General features: G+C 42.4%; 1 protein-coding gene across 2 annotated transcripts in view; it reads left to right on the forward strand.

Moving 5' to 3' along the window:
- Positions 1-19,667, forward strand: part of DUSP10 (dual specificity phosphatase 10) — a 38,303-nt gene extending 18,636 nt beyond the window's left edge. For both annotated transcript variants that reach the window (XM_072140088.1, XM_072140089.1), the window contains exons 3-4: positions 16,630-16,998; positions 18,396-19,667. In XM_072140088.1, the coding sequence (XP_071996189.1) occupies positions 16,630-16,998; positions 18,396-18,661 (635 nt within the window). In that variant the 3' untranslated portion in view covers positions 18,662-19,667. The remainder of the gene's footprint in view (positions 1-16,629; positions 16,999-18,395) is intronic.
- Positions 19,668-19,903: the final 236 nt, after the last annotated feature.

Consider the following 19,903-nt stretch of genomic DNA (forward strand, 5'->3'; position numbering starts at 1 on the left):
AGAGTATTACCCTCGAAAACTAAATTTGTAATCGCCCCTGTGTCCCTGCTTAATTTGACATTTGTTTTGTTAAAACATGGGGCGGTAGTACAAGGAGACACCCCCCCCCAGAGAGAATTAAAGGTTACCGCCCCCTTGGCTAGCATGTGATAAGTCACATATAAAGGACCCAAATAATTTGAACAAAACAGACATCAAGGGGGAGGGACACAGCGAGAATCACATGAGTGCAGCTCTGGAGTATAATAAAGTCATGGCCATAAGTTTTGAGAATGATACAAATGTTAATTTTTACAAAGTCTACTGCATCAGGTTTTATAATGGTAATTTGCATATACTCCAGAATGTTATAAAGAGGGATCAGCTTAATAGCAATTAATTGCAAAGTCAATATGTGCCTAGAAAATGAACTTTTTCCCCCAAAACTCATTTCGACTTCATTGCAGGCCCTTAAAAGGAGCAGCTAATATGGTGTCAGTGATGTCTCCAGTAACACAGGTGCGGGTGCTGATGAGGACAGGGCTGGAGATCAATCTGTCATGATTAAGTAAGAATCACACCACTGGACACTGTACAAGGAGGCTGGTGCTTGGTATCATTGGTTCTCTTCTGTTAACCATGGTTATCTCTAAAGAAACACGTGCCGTCGGAGACTCTTGGAGCAAGGCCTGGTGTCCAGGAGGGCAGCAAAGAAGCCACTTCTCTCCAGAAAACCATCAGGGACAGACTGATATTCTGCAGAAGGTACAGGGAGTGGACTGCTGAGGACCTGGGGGAAAGTCATTGTCTCTGATGAATCCCCTTTCCGATTGTTTGGAACATTTGGAAAACAGCTTGTTGGGAGAAGACAAGGTGAGCGGTACCACCAGTCTTGTCTCCTGCACCTGTAAAGCCTCCTGCAGCCATTCATGTGTGGGGGGCGGCTTCTCAGCCAAGGGAATCGTCTCTCTCACAGTCTTGCCTAAAAATACCTCCATGAATAAAGAATGGGACCAGAATGTCCTCCCGGAGCCACTTCTCCCAACCCTCCAGGAGCAGATGGTGATGAGCAGAGCCTTCTCCAGCATGATGGAGCACCTTGCCATAAAGCAAAGGGGAGAACTAAATGGCTCAGGGAACAGAACACAGAGATTTTGGGTTCATGGCCTGGAAACTCCCCAGATCTTATCCCATTGAGAACGTGGCCAATCATCAAGAGACGGGAGGACAAACAAAAACCAAGAAATTGTGACACAATGCAGCAGTGATTGTGCAGGAATGGACGGCGATCAGTCAGGATTGGGTCCAGAAGGTGAGTGAGAGCTGCCGGGGAGAATTGCGGAGGTCCTGAAGAAAAATGGTGAACACTGCAGATACTGGGGCAGATTTACTTACCCGGCCCATTCGCGATCCAGTGGCGCGTTCTCTGCACAGGATTCGGGTCCGGACGGGATTTATGAAGGTAGTTCCTCTGCCGTCCACCAGGTGGCGCTGAAAATCATCTGAACGCGCCGGAATACACCGAGCTGGACCAGGTGAAGGTAAGCGCTTCCCAAGTGACACATTTTCGGTTTTTAAATGCGGCGGTTTTTCCGAATACGTCGGGTTTTCGTTCGGCCACGCCCCCCGATTTCCGTCGCGTGCATGCCGGCGCCGATGCGCCACAATCCGATCACGTGCGCCAAAATCCCGGGGAAATTCAGGTACAATCGGCGCAAATCGGAAAAATTCGGGTAACACGTCGGGAAAACGCGAATCGGGCCCTTAGTAAATGACCCCCACTGACTCGCTGCAGTAACTCATTGTAACAGTCAATAAAAGCTTCTGTTCCCCATAATATGATTGCACTTGTATCTCTGTATGTGATAAAAACATCTGACAAACCAGAGGGCAACAGATCATGTGTCAATTTAATATTTGTGTCATTCTCAAAACTTATGCGCAAAAAATGGCGCAAAAATGTGCCAAATTAGCGAACTGGCGAAGTATCTCTTGGCAGTGATGGTCTCCCGCACCCGGTTGGGTGATGTATAATGTACAATCTCCACTCTTCGTTATATGTGATTACATTCTATTAATGTGCAGCAGCGGGTGTGGCGGTATTATACACTGTTATATAAGTCCATGTACTGTACGGCGCTGGCGCTGCCCATATGCCTGGTGCCCGGGTACATTTGGCTGAGCGGGTGCCAGCATGTGGAGGAATCAGGATGTGTACTCAGCACACATTGCCCTGGGCTTCGCCTTATGTAATGTAGTGTAAGACTGGAATTACAGGTTCTTTCTGACAATGACTCGGGCGCTATACAAACATGAATGGAGACGCTGCGCATGATGTAATGGCGTTCACTTCCTTAAAGGGATACTCCACTCCAATGTATTGATTCGGAGAATCCAACTGCTTAAAGGGGTTAGGATAGGGGATAATTGTCTAATTCCTGGGAGCCTTAGCTCTGGGACTCTCCAGTGATCAGTTATAGGTAGGTAAAGGGATACATTATCTTAATTAAAAAAAAACCTTTAAAAAAGGACCTTTCACCACCTTCACCAAATCAGTCTGATAAAATACCAAAATTCCAACTGATTCGTATGCAGTTGGAATTTTTTCTCTAGCCCTCACCGTTCCCGAGTAATCATTGCTTCTATCTTAGGCTGAATACTGTCAGGTGGGATGTCCTGGCACTACCCACCTGACAGTTTAAAACCTAATTAGCATATTAGGTGCTAAAACTACCGACACTGATTGCTTGGGAATGGTGAGGGCTAGAGAAAAAATTCCAACTGCCCCAGAATCGGTGAAGCAGCAGCTATTTAAAGGGGCTGAACAAAAGTCCCCTTTAAAGGGGTTAGTGTTTCCAGTCATGGATGGTTATCTGTCTGTTGTACATGTACATAACATTCTGCGTATTCTTCCACCCTAGTTCATTGTTTTACAGGTCACTAACTCACATTCATCTCATTTCTCCCATGAACCTGCTGAAGCGGATTCATTTGTTCATCTACAAAATGTTAATGTTCCGGAAAACTATTTACATTGATTTCTGGGTCAATACAGAAATATATAGAATATTGTTTACAACGGCCACGTCACCAGCAGATAGACAAGACAAAGCTGACATGGATAGGAGATAGCTAGGTGGGTAGAGAGATACATAGATAGATAGATAGATAGATAGATGGATATGAGATAGATAGATAGATAGATAGATAGATAGATAGATAGATATGAGATAGATAGATATGAGATAGATAGATATGAGGTAGATAGATGATAGATAGATATGAGATAGATAGATGATAGATAGGAGATAGATATGAGGTAGATAGATATGAGGTAGATAGATAGATAGATAGATAGATAGATAGATAGATAGATAGGAGATAGATAGATATGAGATAGATAGATAGATAGATAGATAGGAGATAGATAGATAGATAGATAGATAGATAGATAGATAGATAGATAGATGATAGGAGATAGATAGATAGATGATATGAGATAGATAGATAGATATGAGATAGATAGATAGATATGAGATAGATGTGAGATAGATAGATAGATAGATAGATAGATAGATAGATAGATAGATAGATATGAGATAGATATGAGATAGATAGATAGATAGATAGATATGAGATAGATATGAGATAGATAGATAGATAGATATGAGATAGATAGATATGAGATAGATAGATAATGTAGGTGAGGGTGGGAGTATAGTTTTGGGGGTCCCCTCTCGGTTCCGTGCTGTTGCCCCCTCCTCCTCCTGTACATGATGTGATGGTGCGTTGCGGTGTATCTTGGTGCGCTGTGTTTCGGGTTTTGCATGCTTGTGCTGTGTTGACTTTGCTCTGTTTGTCTTCTGGCAGTGCAGTGTACACAGGCAGCAGGACATTGTGTGCACAGCGCCCTGCGCCCGCAGCAGCCCTCCCCCCCCCCCCCCCCCAGCGCAGTGTAAACACGTGCCATACTGACTGCATGTGTATGGGGTCATAGATGGAGCTTCATCCTCTTATAGACTGTACGATGACGGGGTGTGAATTATCACTCACCTATGGATGCGGAAGACTTATCTCATTGTCCAAAACTGAAGGTGTGACCATACAGACTGCAGCTGTAATCAGACCTTTGTGTATGTTGTTAGTAGCAGCAGGACTGTGATGTATGGATTTCTATTCCAGGACTGTACTAGGGGGGGGGGAATCCTCACACTGCTGTGCTCTGTGTTATCTGTAGGCAGTGTTATGTATTGACTCTCGAAAAATTTATAATCAGACTTTTCTTTATGTTGTTAGTAGCAGCAGAACTGTGATTTATGGCTTCATGTTCCCGGATTTTACTGGGGTAGGGGGGTTTATCCTCACACTGCTGTGCTCTGTGCAGCCAGTGTTATGTATTGTTTTTTGAGAGATGTGTAATCAGACCTTTCTGTATGTTGTTAGTAGCAGCAGGACTGTGACAAATGGATTTATATTCCAGGATTGAGTGTTATGCCTTCTGGTTCAAATTATCACTTAGGACAGAGGGGAGTTGCTATAAAGCAGTTCAATTCATAAAGCTAAGAGCACAGCAGTGTGAAGACAATACCCCCCCCCCCTCCCCCAGTGCACTTGGATTAGCTTTAATCCAGGAATATAAATCTATATTTCACAGTCATGCTGTTACTAACAACATACACAAAGGTATGATTACACATATCTTCAGGGACAATAACTAACACTGGCTGCAGAGAGCACAGAGCACAGCAGTGGGAGGACAGACCCTCAGTGCACTTGGAGAAGCTACAATCCTGGAATATAAATCCAAATATCACAGTCCTGCTGCTTCTAACAACGTACTCAAAGGTCTGACTACACATTTCTTCAGGGACAATACTTAACACTGACTGCAGAATGCACAGAGCACAGCAGTGGTAGGGCACACCTTCAGTGCACTTGGAGAAGCTACAATCCAGGAATATAAATCCATATATCACAGTCCTGCTGCTACTAACAACATACGCAAAGGTCTGATTACACACCTACTGCAGTGCATCTAATTTCAACTAAATTGCAATGCCAGACACTGACCAAAGACAAGGGTGGCGCTGTTGCTCGAAAAAAAAAAAGAGTCCATTGTTTTTGTTTTTCTAATCTTCAACATCCCCTTTAAAAACTTTTGAAATATTTGATCACATTGTATATAAATTTTCCCATAAACCATCTCTGCTACGTCCATGTGTCAGTCTCCACTGGGAATTTTGCATTCTATACCCCTGGATAATGTTTGACACGTCTGCTGTTTTAGATTGATTGTTCCCCAAACCTGAATCCTCCTGCCCCAGGTTGTTGGTGTCTAAATAAAGTTTTTTTTTTAAAAATTCAAGCTTCTTAAAATTAGTTATATAATTATTCCGCGTGACCCTGCGTAATGCGCCATCTGTCAGGAGCGCAGTGTAATATGGTAGCGTTCCTTCGTCTTTCCAGGGTGTTCTGTTTCTATGTAAATACATGATGTCAGCGTGTCAGTAGGCAGCGATGCTGTGTACACAAAACGACGCCACACACTTTGTTTTCCTTGTGGTGTCAGCGCAGAGACGGATCCGCTCCGCATGTGACACTGTCCAGCTGTGGAAGGTTTTATACAAGGATGAGCTAGTCTTTTATTACCCGGTTCACCTATACAGTCACATTCAGGGTCAAATGTCAGTGTCGGGCTGAGGTCCCCTGGGGCCACCATGTCTGGATCTGCTCTAGATATAAGACTGTTCAGCTGTGGAAGGTCACAGCTTATAGCACCTACCATAGCTCCATATTATAGGTTCACTTTCAGTGTCAAATGTCAGTGTCAGGATGGGGTTAGTGTCAGGGCCGGATCAAAGGCAGGGTTTCCAGGGCGTGCACCCCAGGGCCCCCACTAGATGACATTGTCAGTCAGACTTTTGTATGTTTTATTTGGGGGTTGGCGGCTGTATGTAGATGTATTACTGGGGGGATAGTGAGAAGGAGGACGTGTACCTAAGCTACATTAAGTGGGGGGCTTCACCAGATTTTGCGCCCAGGGGCCCCCACCAACTTGAATCCGGCCCTGGGCACCATATATGTGTGGATCCACTGTAGATCTGACACTGTTAAGCTGGAGAAGGTTTTATAGGAGGAAGAAGTTATCATTTATCATCCATTATAGCTCTATTTTATAGGTTCACGATCAGTGTCAAATGTCAGTGTCGGACGTTGGTTTTTTGGGGCCACCATATGTTTCTGGATCAGCTGTGGAAGGTTTTATAGAAGGATTAGGTTTGTCTTTTATCACCAGGTATATAGTTCACTTATAGAATAAGTGGCTGAGGTTCCTAGGGCCACCATGTCTGGATTTGCTCTAGATCTAAGACTGTTCCTTCTATAAATCCTTCCAGAGCTGAAGATGTTATTGTTTATCACCAGGTACAGCTCCATTGTATATACTTGAGTATAAGCCAACCCGAGTATAAGCTGAGACCCCTAATTTTACCACCAAAAACTGTGAAAACCTATTGACTTGAGTATAAGCCGAGGGTATAGTATACAGCCAGCCAGCCCCCATGAAGTATACAGCCAGCCAGCCCCTTGTAGTATATTGGCTGCCAGCCCCCTGTAGTATATAGCCAGCCCTCAGTAGTATAAAGCCTGCCAGCCCCCTGTAGTAGGAAGATAAAAAAGAACACGGGCGGCGCCCCCTAGTGCAATAAGGTACTGAAAATGCGTCCGCAGCCAACCCCGAATCAGCCAGTCCCAAATACCCCGGAAACAACATAGAAAGACAAATCACAACACAAATGCCACCTCAGGATGACACCAACACAACACAACACACACCAATCAATTTATCACAACTTTCTCTACATGAAGAACCAGAGACCCAGCTCTCCGAACAAATTTCCTCCCAGTACTATAGAGAAAGAACCCCTCCCTCAGCCCATGATGAACAAAATCCATCACCCAAGGACACACAAACTACGGTGACGACACCCAACAACTCAGATAAAGAAAAAAGAAGAGATAGCAACGCCCCCATTTCCACTGATTCCATCAGCTCGTTTTCTTTTTTAGAGCTTCCCCAGACTCTGAGAGAGTCACCCCGAATAGCAACAGGGACCGATACACTCGTCATACCCTTACAGAGCCCGAAAGCCACCTTTGCAATTTTTACCCCAATGACAACCCGAACAAAAAGAAAAGAAAGACCAGAGGGAAAAGAGGAGGAAAACAGAACCGCCAAAAACAAAACCAAAAAAACAAATCACTAACCGGATCCAAAGACGAACAGAAAATAAAAATCTTTAACCTGTCCTCACACACATTAACCACACAAGAAACAAACCTACTCAGCAAGGGCCTTTCATTCTGCCCATCATCAAAATCAGACGAATTCAACCTTTTCCTTGATTTGAACCAGTTTATCAGAAAACTCACTTTGACACGACATTTTGCCATCACCAAAGACAAGAACCCTCAAAACACCGATATTACAAACACCATCACCCCAGACCCCTATATCCATACCAAACTCAAACCACAATCCAACTTTAACCCTGTACACAATCGAGGCCCACATATTGAAACATTCTATACCACGGTCTCCACCAAGCTCAGATCACTAGACAGGTCCAAGCAAAAAACCCCACACCCCAATCTAAAACCCGATGAAAGAAAAGCCATGAGAGATCTTATGAAAAACTCTACCATAATAATAAAACCAGCAGATAAGGGGGGAGGTACGGTAATCCTAGACCGAACCAACTACATCTCAGAAAGCCTCCACATACTGTCAGACACACAATACTACAAGAAACTAACCTATGACCCAAAACTGGAACACCATAACCTCTTGTCTACGCTGGTCAACGACGCCTTCGAACAAGGCATTTTAACAAAGAAAGAAAGAAATTACATTATTCCAAAAAATCCCCGCACGGCCCTCTTCTACCATCTGCCCAAAATACACAAAAATCCAACGAAACCCCCTGGCCGCCCAATCATATCAGGCATTAACTCAGTCACATCCAACCTTTCCGAATATATTGATATCCTCTTACAGAAATTTGTCCAAACACTCCCCACCTACCTTAGAGACTCAGCGCAACTCATCACCGAACTGGAACACATACAATGGCAATCTGACTTTATTCTCATTACGATGGACGTATCGTCCCTATACACCAACATTTCACATACCCTCGGCATTCAGGCAATAAAACAGACCATCCAAACAGACCCATCAATACCCCAAAGACAGATAAACTTCATAATAAACAGCATCCAATTCATACTGGAGCACAACACTTTCGCATTTCAGAAAAACATATATTCACAAATCAGGGGAACAGCCATGGGAACCAGATTTGCCCCGAGTTATGCTAATATCTTTATGGGGTGTTTCGAACAGACCCACATTATAGAGAATGCCAATTACAACCATCAAGTCCATTTCTTTAAAAGATATATTGATGATCTTTTTGTAATTTGGAAGGGAACAGAAACTGAAGCCAAAGATTTTGTGAATGAAATCAACCAAAACACCTGGGGAATTGAACTCACGGTAAATACATCCCCAAAAGAAATTGAATTTTTGGATCTGCTAATACAGGTAGACCAACAGGGCATGAAACTTACCACCAAGACTTTCTTCAAAAGCGTAGATGTGAACAGTTTCCTGGATTTCTCAAGTTCACACTACAAAAAATGGCTATGCAACGTCCCATACGGACAATACAAAAGGATCCGCCGAAACTGTACTAATCATAACACATTCCAAGAACAATCCAAAATCCTCAAGGATAGGTTTACACAAAAAGGCTACCCACCACAACTACTCAAGAATGCCTACCAGAAGGTCAACCGATTAACACAAAAAGATTGTCTTGCCCCACCCCAGAAAACAGCCAATGCAGCTCCCTACAAACTCAACTTCATCACCACATATACCACGGACCACAACCTTATCAGACAGACCCTGAACAACCATTGGGACATCCTTAAGAGAGACCCCCACATCGCACAATTACTTCCATCCAAACCACATCTCACCTTCCGCAGGGCCCCTACACTCAAGAATATCCTAGCCCCAACTAAAATACGTACAGAAAAGAAGAAACCACAACTCTCCCTTTTTCCAGAAATCAAAGGCTGCTACAAATGCAGCAAAGACAGATGCAAGACGTGCGAAATCATGTGTAACAAAACGAAAGAACTCAGGGCAAAGTCTACAGGCGAAGTGTTCAAAATTCATTCCTTTATAAATTGCAGTTCGGACTATATCATCTACGTCCTGGAGTGTCCATGCACTTTACAATATGTAGGACGCACCACTCAGAGCATAAGAGAACGCATGAACACCCATCGAAGCAAAATCAAGTCTGGATTTCCTCTCCACAGTGTATCCCGCCACTTCGCTTCTTATCACAATAAAGACCCATCTCTACTCAAACTAATTCCGATAGAGCAAATTCCAGCCTCACACCCCGATAGACTCAATCAATTGATCCGCAGAGAGAATTTTTGGATTTTCAAACTCAATACCCTTACCCCCAACGGCCTAAACGAACTCATCGAACGAACCTAAGACAGTAAAAGGAAATAAATTGTTCCCACAATACACTAATACTAATCCCCTAACATCACAGCCCCCATATCAATTAATACCAACCAACACACACAACCTAACGCCACAGCCCCATACCAACTAACATATATAACTTTCTTCCATACTATACATCCCTGGACACAGAAGACCATTCTATCCATCATATGTGTATATATAAGTATTACATCCAATCTATATGTATACATACTATAGTCCCAACCCTACACCACCTCAACCCTCTCATCATTAATTCCTCCTTGACATTATGTTTCTCCACCCCATTACATCCATATGCAATTATTACAATACATTTATCGCAGCCAGTACTCATCCCTCACGCCCCACAAAACTCAGATTTAACACTCTCATCCCCGATTATACCTCTCTTCATCTCCATCCTACAACATACGTTCACATACTCTTCAATCCCATCCAACAACAACATATGTTCATCTTTCCCCCGAGTCCCGTGCGACACTCTCACCCACTGCGCATGCGCCTGGTTCCACTTCTCTCCCCGTGCGCACACAACAATAACATGAACTACAACATATGTCCATCTTCCCCTCGGGTCCCGTGCGACACTTCCGCCTACTGCGCATGCGCCTGGTTTCACTTCTCTCCCCGCGCGTATATAAGCTCCCCCAAACAACACGTCACGCATACTACAAGCGTGGCGCGTCAGGCAAGCTACTCTCAACACAGTAAGTACTTTTCTGCCATTTGTAAATATCCCTGTCTCCTTCCCTTTCTTATGTATCCTTACTTCCATTCTATTCCAGCTCCAAAAAAACTCTAAGTAGCCACTTGGCGGCACTCCGCTCACCTACAAAGCCTTAAAGGTAATCCAACATCTATTTACCCCCTTACATTCCTCAACATATCTCCACCAGTCCTCAACCAATCACAGGATGCATTTCTTTACACGCATGACACCTCACACCAAGATTTAGACCGTCATGTACAGCATAGACATATCCTATTTATATTAACTAATTTATCAATTCATGTATCGATTCATTTATCTATTATCTCTAGACCGTTTTTATTAAAAACTAAATTATGTTGTTATTAATTTTTAATTTTTATGCTAATCCAATAATATTTCAATTGTAACTAATCATGCTAACTGTGTGTGTATAAACATTTAATTGTTTGTGTATGTATACCACCATCCACACACCTGCACAAACATTAACGCAATTTTTACTATTTGTTATATATATATATATTTTTTTATATACATTTATTTATTTATGCACTAATTTAATGTAATTTATTGTACTCATTTTATATAGCATTTGTTTACGGACCTGATGAAGGGGGTGGACCACCCCCGAAACGCGTAGTCCAATACCTGTACAAATAAAAGAGTGTTCTATCTAAAGAAAATCTGTGCCGTATCAACTATTTACCGGACAGCGCGTCTTACAACAACCCGGTTTTTTACCTACCATTGATGTGTGAGCCCCCTGTAGTATACAGCCAGCCACCCCCTGTAGTATATAGCCAGCCATCCCCCTGTAGTACATAGCCTTCCAGCCCCCTGTAGTATATAGCCTTCCAGCCCCCTGTAGTATATAGCCTTCCAGCCCCCTGTAGTATACAGCCAGCCATCCCCCTGTAGTATACAGCCAGCCACCCCCCTGTAGTATACAGCCAGCCTGCCCCCTGTAGTATATAGCCAGCCTGCCCTCTGTAGTATACAGCCAGCCTGCCCCCTGTAGTATACAGCCAGCCTGCCCCCTGTAGTATGCAGCCAGCTTGCCCCCTGTAGTATACAGCCAGCCTGCCCCCTGTAGTATATAGCCAGCCTGCCCCCTGTAGTATATAGCCAGCCTGCCCCCTGTAGTATATAGCCAGCCTGCCCCCTGTAGTATACAGCCAGCCCCATGTAGTATACAGCCAGCCAGCTCCCTGTAGTATAAAGCCAGACCCATATAGTATACAGCCAGCCAGCTCTCTGTAGTATACAGCCAGCCTGCCCCCTGTAGTATATTGCCAGCCCTGCCCCCTGTAGTATACAGCCAGCCATCTCCCTGTAGTATACAGCCAGCCAACCCCCTGTAGTATACAGCCAGCCCCATGTAGTATACAGCCAGCTCCATGTAGTATAAAGCCTGCCCCCATGTAGTATACAGCCTGCCCCCATGTAGTATACAGGTAGTCCCATAAAGAATACTGTACAGCCAGCCCCCTGTAGTATACAGCCAGCCTCATATAGAATACTGTACAGCCAGCCCCCTGTAGTATACAGCCAGCCCCATATAGAATACTGTACAGCCAGCCCCATGTAGCATACAGTCAGCCCCCATGTAGTATACAGCCTGCCCTCATGTAGTATACAGCCAGCCCCATATAGTATACAGCCAGCCAGCTCCCTGTAGTATGCAGCCAGCCCCATATAGAATACTGTACAGCCAGCTCCCTGTAGTATACAGCCACCCCCATATAGTATACTGTACAGCCAGCTCCCTGTATGCCAAGCACATTAAAAAAAATAAACCTAATACTCACCCTCCGGCAATCCTCGCTCACCTCCGATCCTCGCTCCTCTTCTTTCTTCTCTATTTCTTCTCTAGCCAGCAGAATCGCTGGGTCTATGTGTTTACCAGAAGATAATTCTTCCACTAAATAATCGATCCTAATAACCTCCAAGTTGTATTGTCTTTAATTCCATCTCTGGGGCCTGGACCGGTCAGAAGATCCTCAGGCCTAGTCAGCGAGTCCGACCCTGATACATGTGTCTATATGAAGATTTAAGGGAACATGGCGGCTTTTTAATCTCCCATCTCTCTCTATACCGTAGCCCGTGAAATTAGTATTGCCTAGGTTACTTTATAAGCTTTCCTGTTTCCCAGTGGTCGGTAATTTCAGACAAAAGTACACTTTTATGCAAATTTGGTGCGCAGGGGGCAGGGCCGAGACTACCAGTGCACTCCTTTTCTCCTTTCTATACTGTATTTTTGTGGTGGATGTCTTTGATTATGTATAGGGTCAGATCGGTGCAACATAGAAAGAGGAAAACGTCTAGTGGCACGCTAGGCCCCGCCCCCAGTGCACTAAGAACCTAATTTGCATAAAGTATAAAAATGTGATTTTTACTAAAACTACAGCTTATTAAGAAACAGGGGAGGTATCTCTGGAAAGCTTATAACGCGTCTTACACGATGCTGTAATTACTTGTGAGGTTATTCGGGGGATAGGAACTTCCCTTTAAAAACTTTATTATTTCTAGTATTACTTTGGACGCTTAAGCTCCATATGGCGCCATAAAACCGTAGAGCGAATTTCCATGGGACGGACGCGCTATCAGTCTCAGTTCCCTTTTTTCTTTCTCACTCGGGCAGATAAAATCCTCTGCACCTGTTGAGATGACATCACCCGACCCCCGGGAAGTGCACAGAGCCGCTCTTCTGTATTGTCCGCGATGATGTCATTGTATGATTACCATAGCGACTGGGCAGGTGGGGATCCGGACAATGATGTCATTATGAAGAAGACTCACAATAAATCAACTATTGTGAGAGTGCGGCTGTTCTGAGGGTGTAGCAGAGATGGGTTTGTCATCTACAAAAACCCTCACATACTATTTATCTGAAGTGTCTGAGGTAAAACTTTACTAGTTGCCCATGACAACCAATCAGAGATCAGCTTTCATGATCCCATGGCTGTTTATAAAATGAAAGCTGAGCTCTGATTGGTTTCCATGGGGAACAAAAACACTTTTACCTCAGAAACTTCTGATAAATCTCCCCTCAGTGTATTATGGTTGATAATCGTTATGTCGCGCTAGAACGTCTGTATCGCCCAAAAATATTGTCCATCCACCCGGTTTTGCTACATCTGGATCTAGAAAAATTCTAGTAATTAGATGTAATATCTGTGATAAAAATTTGACCCAAAATCTCAATCTAAATAAAATCTCTGCTATTTTAACTATTTTATACATTTTTATTGTGTTTTTTTTTCATGTGTGCAAGAAAACATTCCAGGACAATTTTTTTTTTGTGATTGTGACATGAGTGACATATAAAATATATCATATAAAACAGTCTGTGGGAAAAAAAATCTGAAAAATTGACACACCGTAACTCCAAAAACACTGTGGGGCAGATGTATATTTTCTTTTTGCACATTTTTTGGGTGAATTTTCCATGCGTTAAAAGGCTAAAGGATGCGCCACACATCTAGGGACACGTGATATATTTCGGGAATATTACCCTCACGAAAACTTCATATACTCTATTATTTTATGTGATTGATTCCTCTTACTTTTATCTTCATTATTTTTTTCTAACTTTCTTGTTTCACACGGAGAATAGGTTCCTCTTCAGAAAGGGAATATCCAGGTCATTCAATCCCTGGGATTGTTTACAGCAAAACTTCCTCATATTTTTCGGACTACACCCTCCATGTCATAAAGGTCGTTCTCCTATGTCTGGGCATTTACGTGCCGTAAACCGCTGCATCTCATATCTATCTATCTATCTATCTATCTATCTATCTATCTATCTCATATCTATCTATCTATCTATCTATCTATCTCATATCTATCTATCTATCTATCTATCTATCTATCTATCTATTTCATATCTATCTATCTATCTATCTATCTATCTATCTATCTATCTATCTATCTATCTCATATCTATCTATCTATCTATTTCATATCTATCTATTTCATATCTATCTATCTCATATCTATCTATCTATCTATCTATCTATTTCATATCTATCTATCTCATATCTCATAAAGGTCGTTCTCCTATGTCTGGGCATTTACGTGCCGTAAACCGCTGCATCTCATATCTATCTATCTATCTATCTATCTATCTATCTCATATCTATCTATCTATCTATCTATCTCATATCTATCTATCTATCTATCTATCTCATATCTATCTATCTATCTATCTATCTATTTCATATCTATCTATCTATCTATCTATCTATCTATCTATCTATCTATTTCATATCTATCTATCTCATATCTATCTATCTATCTATCTATCTATCTATCTATTTCATATCTATCTATCTCATATCTATCTATCTATCTATCTATCTATCTATCTATCTATCTATCTATCTATCTATCTATCTATCTATCTATCTATCTATCTAATTCAGAAACTAAAACAGCCTGCTGTTCCCTAAAATGTTCCCTAGTTTATCATCCCAAACAGCCCCCACATGGTTATATTATTTAAGTTATTTTATTATTCACCAGCTATGGATTCATTAGCCACTGTACCCCTCACCCCTATGGATTCCTTATGTACAGCCTTATGTGGGCCCCCCAGCAGCTCTGGGCCCTGGCTCTTGCCCGAGTATGCCCAGTGCTAGTGCTGGCCCTGATTTATCTATCTAATATTATCTGTCTCCAATGATATCTATCTTACATACACAATTATTATTATTATTATTATTATACTATTTGATCTTTGCTCTTTATCTAAAGCCAAAAACGTCTCCATGAACTGTATTTGTTATCTTTGTGAGTCTTCCCGTCCTGGACCTCATCACCACTCATTTATATGCACCATAGTTATAACAAGGACAGACACAAGGTCGTATTACTCCCAAAGCTTTGTGTATGATTTACAGAGGTCCATGACTAGAATTTATCTATCTGACGGTGTTGGCACCAAGGAGAACCAGGATGTCCTCTGTAGCTCCAGTTCATCTTATGGAAAACTCCCAGCACTCCCTGCACTGCACCAAGAGGCTAGGGCTAATATTGATCTGCATAGTAAGAGTGTGTCTTGACTCCGAGGGGGTGGTCCTTATAATGGGGGCAGGGCTTAAAATCCCAGTGGGAGATTTAGATTAAGGAAGTATGCTGAGGATCTGAATGTTCTTACTCTTTAGGTCTCATCTACCGGGTCATAATAAGTGAGAACTTTGCCCAACTTTGCTAAATTTTTGAGGATCTTAGTTTTCAAATTTTTTAAATTTTGAGTCTGTCAATGTGGCAGAGCTGAGGTGGTCACTATCTAGGTCTATAAGTGAATCTACATATTAAAGGTTCCCTACTAAACTCATGAATGGAACCCTGACCCCTGTAGGTAAAGAAAGATCTCTGACCACATCCAGGTGGTTGAGGGACCCCCATTCTGTGGTCGCTTAGATATCAGTCCTGTTATCTGACCATTATTATGCTCTCTACTGTCAGAGAGGAGGAGCTGGGGCAGAGGAGGAGGGTGTGTGTGTTATGATCATCTACCTGCCAGAGAAGATCATAACACTCACCCCTCCTACTCTGCTCCATCTCCTCCTCTCTGACAGTGTAGAGTATTACAATGGTCAGATAACAGGACTGATATCTGAGCTCCTCCTCTCTGACAGTGTAGAGTATTACAATGGTCAGACACTGGGACTGATATCTCCGCAACTGTTGGGGCCAGAAAGAATATTCAGTGTCCCTGAATATGTGTAGCAGTCCCTACATTGTCGTATGTTCATCTTCACATGTTTAAAGGTCCTCTCGAAGGGGACGTTCTATGGCTCAATTTTTCATGTATTTTCTATTTCGACGCTTTTTCTGGATAAAGTAGATCTGGATCTAGATATTTTGGATTAATTCTCAAAAATATACATGGATGATGTCATCACATGGTTGTGGCCATTGGTTGTTAATCTTATGGGCTCCTGAGTGTTTGACCAACGAGTCTGTGGGTGGGTCAAATGAACAATAAATTTGGTCCTTGGGCTGATTTGTTATTAAGTGGTGGAACTGAGGAGCGACCATCTTCATCTTCCATCAGTAGCTCCTGGTTGTGGTGTCCTCTGAATTTGTATTTTATAGTTTTACCCAAAATTAGTATTTCTGTGGGCTCATAAATGTTTATGGTTGGGTCATGGTTGGGCATCAATCTCATGTCTGAACCCAGATGTTGCCTCCAAGACATCAACGCCTGAAAATATGACGGACCAATGTATTATTCCCAAGTTTTTAAAAAATTTTAGGGGAATTATGGGTCAATAGACTTTCATGTTACGTGTATATTAGGAAATTAATTTTTCTATGTTTTTTTTTTTACCAGGTGGCCTCAGCAGTTTCAAACAGAACCATGAAAACCTGTGTGACAATTCCCTCCAACTCCAAGACTGCCCGGATGGTGGCGGGGCGTCAGCCGTGACGATAACACTACCTCAGTCCGTCCCCAGCACCCCGGACATTGAGAATGCAGAACTTACCCCCATTCTACCCTTCCTTTTCCTTGGAAACGAACACGATGCCCAAGATCTGGAAAAGATGCAGAGGATGAACATCGGATACATCGTCAACGTGACCACGCACCTTCCCCTCTACCATTACGAGAAAGGGATCTTCAACTACAAGCGTCTACCGGCGACCGATAGCAACAAGCAGAATCTCAGGCAGTACTTCGAGGAGGCGTTTGAATTTATAGGTAAATTCCAGATTTTTTTAAATTTTTTTTGGTGGAGGTTTATTTATTGGCCAGCTTCAAAAAGTTTTAAATACAGGGAATATGTCACCATGGAAAAGGGACAATGGAGTACTACGAAAAATGGAATTATATTCCAGGATTGTAGCGTCTCCAAGTGCACTGATGGCATGTCCTCACACTGCTGTTCTCTCTGCAGCCAGGTTTAGGTATTACCCCTGGAGAGATGTGTAATAATACATTTGTTTATGTTGTTAGTAGCAGCAGGACTGTGAAATACCGGTTTATATTCTACTTTTTTACTGGGAGCATGGCCTCACACTGCTGTGCTCTGTGCTCTCTGCAGCCAGTGTTAGGTATTGTTGCTGGAGAGATGTGTGATCATACTATTGTGTATGTTGTTGCAGCAGGATGGTAAAATATGGGTTTATATTAGAGGATTGTACTGGGGGCATGCCCTCACACTTCTGTGCTCTGAGCACTGTGACTTAAAGTGCTTTATAGAGTTACCTATATACTCAAGCATAAGCGGACCCAAGTATAAGCCGATGCCCCCAATTTTACCACAAAAACCTGGTAAAACTTCTTTTTTTTTAACTTGAGTATAAGCTGAGTTTGGGTTTTCAGCACATTTTTTTTTCTGAAAAACTAGGCTTATACTCGAGTATATATGTGTAGTTTTATTATATATTTGTGTAGTTTTATACCAGAAAGCTTCTACAGCTTCCGCTCAGAGGAGCTACTCCACAGTCCCTCTACTCTGTGCTACGAGTAAAAGTTGTACCAGGCTTCTGTTTGAACAATACAGCAGTCAATCAGAGTAGTGGGTGGGGCTGCACAGCAGCTCAGTGCAGAGACCTAAGAACACAGCAGTGTGAGGACATGTCTCCAGTATATTTTGAGAAGGTAACCAACTTTATTGCTATAGTTCACCGAGGAGTCAACATCTTGTTTAGTAAAGGGAGGAGCAAGGTCAACATCGGTTCATGTCTGACGGTAGGGGGTAACCAAAGATGTTTTATAAAAATGACCCCAAGAAAAAATGTAGTACTTTTGTTGGTGGTCCAAAGTGGATTGTGTTTGGGGCCAAAGGTCGGTCCTGTTCCTCTACTTGACCACTTCTTGGTGGTTGGCTTCTCCTTGGCCGTAGATGATGACCAAAGGTCTCAGGAAACTCCTTTATAGAAGGTCAGTTAAACCTGTAATACCATGCCTATCCACATGGTGCGCTGTTTAGGGGAAGCATGTTTGTCAGTCGCATTGATCATGTGTATAGGGCATAAGAATGGAACTTTGACAAACCCCTTTAAGAGACACCTTCATATGATGACCAAATGAACACCATTAAATACCGTTCCAGTCTTCAAAAATATTTATTTTTATAATTTTTTTTTTTCCAGAGGAAGCTCACCAATGCGGGAAAGCCCTTCTGATCCATTGCCAAGCGGGCGTCTCCCGCTCCGCCACCATAGTGATCGCCTACCTAATGAAGCACACGCGGATGACTATGACCGACGCCTACAAGTTCGTCAAAGGAAAGCGACCAATCATATCTCCCAATCTGAACTTCATGGGACAATTACTGGAGTTTGAGGAAGACTTAAACAACGGGATAACACCGAGGATTCTTACACCAAAGCTAATCGGAGTGGAGACTGTAGTGTAGCAAAAAAAATTTTTATGAAAATCGAAGAAATATTTTTCAAAAACATCAACCAGATTTAAAAAAAAAAATTTGAAAAAAAATAATACAAATCTGAAGATGGACGTCTGCAAATTTTTTTTTTTTTTTTGGTAAAATTTTTTTAGGAATGGAAAAAAAGTCATGATTGTCCGTAGTCTGTGCAGGTTCATAGACTGAGGAAAGCAATGTTGTCAGGCATTCACCTACCTAAGACTGGAGCTCCAAAGATGGCGGCCAAAAAAAAAAATCGATAAGGAAATTGGCCATTAGCAAAAAAAAAAAAACGTTTTGTGGCCAGAGGAGGAGGGGTTAATTTCTTGGGTGTGTTCTGTTATATTTTTGTATTTGGGCTGAAAGACCTTGACCATTACTTGCCCTCAGTGGCTTCAATGTGCAATAATTTTGTTTTGAGCGTGAGAAATTGTTAAAGTTGATTGAATGTTTAAAGCGCGAATCTATACGTAATGGCGGAGGCCGTTTTGTCGGATCGTACCATTGTTCATTGAGAGGGTACTGTTGGTGTTACCCTACTTCTTTCCTTTAAAAAGGATCTCCAGGAGGTGGGATCTAAAAAAAATCGGGCCCCGAAATATTTGTTTGGAAATAATTTTTAAAAGGCGGGGCTTAAAAAGTGCTGCGAATGAGAAATTCTAAAGTTGGGAGGTACGGTGACGCTTTGTCCAGCCTATAAAATGGCGCCGCCCATTATGTGTATGACACAGGTCCACTGAAAGTGGAGAAAAGCGAACGCCAGCACTATGACAGAGGTATAAGAAAAAAAAAAAAGCAATTATTATTCTATATATTTTTTTTTTGTTTTCTCTTGAATCTGGTTACGGTGCCATAAACCTTGTTAAATATGTATATCAGACTGTAAAAAAATAAGAGGTTTTATTTTAACTATTTTTTGCACAAAAATTATAGGCGTGTTCCTGTTGTCTGTGTAAAATGTCATTTTGACTATAAAACCGGAAAAAACTTATTTTGACCATGTGTCCGCTTCATTGATTTCTATGTGGATGTTCAACGTAGAAGCCACGGAGCTTCTTACAGTGTTCCTGGGCTTTGCCACCTTGGACGGAGAAGATTGAGTTTTGCATCCACCCCCTACAACCCTTGGGTGGTTTCTCCACTCCTTATTTAGCAATAATGCAGCTCCTCGGGGGCGGGACTAGGAGAACAGCAAAAGAATGGATATCTATGGATAAGTGGGCAGTACTTGCA

Source organism: Engystomops pustulosus, chromosome 3 (assembly GCF_040894005.1).
Source record: "Engystomops pustulosus chromosome 3, aEngPut4.maternal, whole genome shotgun sequence".
NCBI lineage: Eukaryota > Metazoa > Chordata > Amphibia > Anura > Leptodactylidae > Engystomops > Engystomops pustulosus.